The sequence below is a fragment of the Jaculus jaculus genome, chromosome 10 (genome assembly GCF_020740685.1).
Source record: "Jaculus jaculus isolate mJacJac1 chromosome 10, mJacJac1.mat.Y.cur, whole genome shotgun sequence".
Taxonomy (NCBI): domain Eukaryota; kingdom Metazoa; phylum Chordata; class Mammalia; order Rodentia; family Dipodidae; genus Jaculus; species Jaculus jaculus.
The window spans coordinates 91,727,404-91,731,659 of NC_059111.1; the positions used below are offsets into that span (position 1 = coordinate 91,727,404).

Below are 4,256 nucleotides of genomic sequence, written 5' to 3' on the forward strand. Positions count from 1 at the left end.
CAACCCTTCCTTTCCCAATGACATTTTGCGCTGGCAGAATTCCCGCTGGTTTCTTTCTTTTCTCTCTCTCTCTCCCTCTCTTTTTTGGCTCACAGTCCCTCCCAAGAGTCCAACCTGTGTCTGCCTGGACCCACCGTCAGAGTGAAGCAACCTTATTGTGCCTTGGTGTAACGACTCTGGAAAAAAGAGGAATGGACAGAAAGGGGGAGCAGCAGGGACAAAACAGCTTGGGGTGGGGTGGGGGGCTGGGGGAGGGGAGCTGGGGGCTGTCCTCTTGGGGAGCACGGGACACACACTCTCTCTCTCTCTTGCGCGCGTGCTCCCTCTCTCTACGAGCAGGTATCGAGGCTGGGTGCCTGGCTAGAGCTGGACTCGGGCTCGGAGCTTTCAGCGGCGGCGGCCACCGCAGGGGGAGGCTGCGGGTCGACTCGGGGTGTGCGTCGACGTCCCCGGTACTCGATCATGTCCGGATGGTAAGACGGGTGGCGTCGCGCGTGCTTGGTCAAATGGTCGCTGCGGGAGAACTGCTTGGGGCACAGGGGGCAGGAGAAGCGCTTTTCACCGGTGTGCGTCCGGTAGTGGCGGGCGAGCTCGTCGGAACGCGTGAACTTCTTGTCGCAGTCGAGCCAGTCGCAGGAGAAAGGGCGCTCACCCGTGTGGGTGCGCTGGTGGGACTTGAGGTGCGAGGACTTGTAATAGGCTTTGGTGCAACCAGGGAAGGGGCACTGGTGTCGCTTGGCAGCAGGTGTCACCTGCCTTCTCCGGGGCGCCGGAGCCGGGGCGGGTCTAGGGCCGATCTCCGGGGGGTCATCAGGCACCTCCCAGGTGACAGGGGGCGTGCCCGGACCCATTGGCGCGCCGCTCGGGATGTCAGGAGCGTCGGAGGAGCTCTCGGGTCCCGAAACGTCGTCGTCATCAGCGTCGTCAAAGGTCGGGACCGGTTCGGAGTACTGGATCGGGCTGGAGCCACGGGCCGGGTCGCAGGAACCGACGGAGGCGCACGGAGTTGGCAGGGGATCCTCCACGTAGCCATCCCGGATCCCTCTGCGCAGATCCGCCAGAGCGCTGGCCGCCAGCAGGTGGGGCGCGGCGCCAGGGCGAGGGGCGGGGACGTCTGACTGCGGGGGTCCCCACGCCGTACCCGGCGGAGGTCCCGGTCCCGGTCCCGGTCCCGGTCCGGGTAGAGCGCACTGGGGTTGCGCCGTACCCACCTCGCCGACGCCGGCCGTTCTGCCCGCTCCCTCGGGGTCCGGCGGCGCGCGCTGGTGAAGCACGGCGCCCGCGGACATGGACACCAGGCACTCCGCGGCGAAGTAATCCAGGCACGCCACGGCCGCCGCCGACATGCCGCCGTCGCCGCCGCCACCGCCGCCACCGGAGGAAGCAGCGGCGGAGGAGGAGCCACCGGAGCCGCTCTGCAGCCCGCCAGCGCCGTCCGTGAGCGGCCGGCCGCGGGCCACCGACTTCCCGGGAGCGTCCGTCCCGCCGCTCGGAACGGAGCGTGGAGACGCGGAGACCCGGCGCGCGCGCCGCCACCGCCACCGCCGCCGCCGCCGCCGCAGCCGCTGCCGCTGCCGCCGCCGCCGCCACCGCCGCCACCGCCGCTGCCGCCGCCGCCGCCGCCGCTGCTGTTGCCGCTGGGTCCGCCGCCGCCGCTGCTGTTGGCTCCGCCGCCGCCGCCGCCGCCACCGGAGCCGCGCCGCTCGCCTGCGCCTCGGCCACCGCCGCTGCCGGAGCCACCACCGCCGGAGCCCGCCCCGCCTTGACGCGCCCCTGACGCACCGGAGCCCGCGGGGGCGGCGGGGACCCGCCCCGGCCCGCACGACAAGCTCACCACCAACCCCTCCCCAAACCACCACCACCACCCCCGTGCGCGCACGCACACACACACATACACACACACACACACACACACACACCCCGGAGCGCGCGGCCCCCGCCGGCTTAAAGTCAATGCTAACAGCTCCAGAAAAATGATCTGGTCTTCTCCGCCGCCGATGGCGAGCCAGGTAATCCTCCTGCCGCCGTGCAAACTCCCCGCGCGGAACTTCTGCACGGTCCGGGTCTAGCTCCCCCACCCCCCACGCCTCCTCCTCCTCCTCCTCCTCCCCCGTTACCATCGCCACCACTGTCCACCTCCCTGCGCCCCCCGTCCACCCCCTTGCGCGCCCGCTGGGACGCAGCCAGCTCCCCGCCGCCCGCCCGGCCCGCCGCACACTCCCACAAAGTTGTTGGGGTTTGTGGCTTTTTTTTTTTTTTTTTTTTTTTTTTTTTTTTAGCGGAGTGTGGAAGGGGTGGAAAGAATCTCGTTAATACCTGACTTTGTAATTGCGATCGCTGCCTAAAGTGGTCTGCAATTGCATTTCATTCCGACCCACCGCCCGCTCTCTCACACCCCACACGAGAAGAAAAAATAATATATATATATATATATGAAAATAAAAATAAAAATAATAAAAAAGCAACAGCTCCCTCAAGTCTGCATCCAAAATAAAAAAGTTTTCATATTTAGCAGCTTGGCTCCACATCGTTCAGCCCCGGGGTCGGCAAACGTTGTCCAGAAATAGATCCACTACTACGTAGCCATTAATTAATAGCGTTTTGAACCAGAAATGTGTTTAACCCTGGATAAAGAGCGGAGGGATGCGGGGCGGGGGGGTTGGAGAGAAAAAATCCTCTCGTGGTTGAAAATGAAACTTAAAAAAAAAAACGCTTGGAGGTAACGATTTAACTATGTTCAACCAACGAAAGGAAAATGCACGTTTCAACTGCATTAACCTGTCACAGACATGCAAACAAATTTCCACGGCGAAACAGAAATTATAGACTAACAGCGAGATAAACACATTAAAATGGACTCCCACAATTTTAATAATAAAAAGTCACGTTTCCAATTAGGCAACATCTATTTCTCTTTGGATAAAAAAAAATTATTTAAAAAAAGAAAATGTAGCCAAATGATACAGAGAGCTCTTAGAGTTTGCGATCGTGGAGGGTTTTCTTGTTTGTAATCCAGTATGTGAGTGATTTATTTCACATACTTTCATTGTTTTCATCTGCTCTCCTCTTTTTATTTTTTTTTTAATTTAAAGGAAACATAGAAAATAAACAGGAGAATTTCTTATAAATAATCCTCTCGGTTTTGGACATGCACAAGCTTTACTTTTCTAACATGGGAAGCATTGCATTTTATGTCTAAAGCCTCAATATATTTTTTTCTTTTGAAAATTAAAGAAACACAAATGCATTAAAATTAACATGTTCAACTGACTGGAAAAATCCAATGACATTTCTTCCTATTTACCTCAGGTTTTTCTTTGCATTAAACAGTACACAGAGAATTGAATGTCACTTCACTGGCTATTCACTTCCTCCCTAATTACTATTGTAAGGTATTTATCTTCCTCCAGCACTTATTATGCTGTTATTGCCCAGTTACCTATGCATGTAAATACATGCAGAAATATCTATATATATCCTTGTAATACATTCACAATTAGTTGTATATGGTACAGTACTATACATGCCATTTTGCAACTTGCTTTTCTCCCTCAACATGATTTTTAACGTCAATACCTCTAGAACCTTATTTATTTCAGCAGCTTAAAAGTAATACTGACAGCTTTATTATTTTCAAAGGGAGACCATTCTAACATTGATAATTTCTGCTAAAGTTGCTAGTCTCAAAATGTCAGATGACTTAACAATCTATGCATCAAAATTCTGTTACAGAATACTTTGCTATCTTGCTTTTAACTTTATGATTTAGGAAAAATGTATATTTTAAAATATGAGGGAATATATGAAGCAACCATGTACTTGTCTCATAATGAATGAATATCATTATTGTGCTCTATATGCTTCACACCTTCGTTTTTTCTAATTGAACTATTTACCATTTCTGATAAAACTGAGACTCCCCTTGCATTCCTCCCTGGTAGCATCCTCCACCTTTTCCCCAAAAGGCAAATGCCATCATAATTTTGGTATGTAACTTTACAATTTAGGTTTCAACTTTTACTTCATATGAACTTACATGGGTTATTGCTTTTCTACTTTAAAAAAAAAACTGACCACACATGGCGTTAAGCTGCACATGCCATTCTGTGATGTTTATTTACCTTTACAGTCTGTTTTTATTTTTTTTTCATGCTGATAAATATAAATGGCATTCATTCATTTTAACTGTAATATTATAGACCCATGCACTTGAATGTGTCATGTTTATTCATACCACTTTGATGAGTGTTTAAGCT

General features: G+C 52.9%; 1 protein-coding gene across 1 annotated transcript; it reads right to left on the reverse strand.

Annotated features, from left to right (window-relative positions):
• Positions 1-303: 303 nt before the first annotated feature.
• Positions 304-1,346, reverse strand: Klf14 (Kruppel like factor 14). The gene has a single exon (XM_004661118.2). It carries the CDS (start codon positions 1,344-1,346, stop codon positions 330-332), a length of 1,017 nt encoding a protein of 338 aa, XP_004661175.1. The 3' UTR covers positions 304-329.
• Between the last annotated feature and the right edge of the window lie 2,910 nt (positions 1,347-4,256).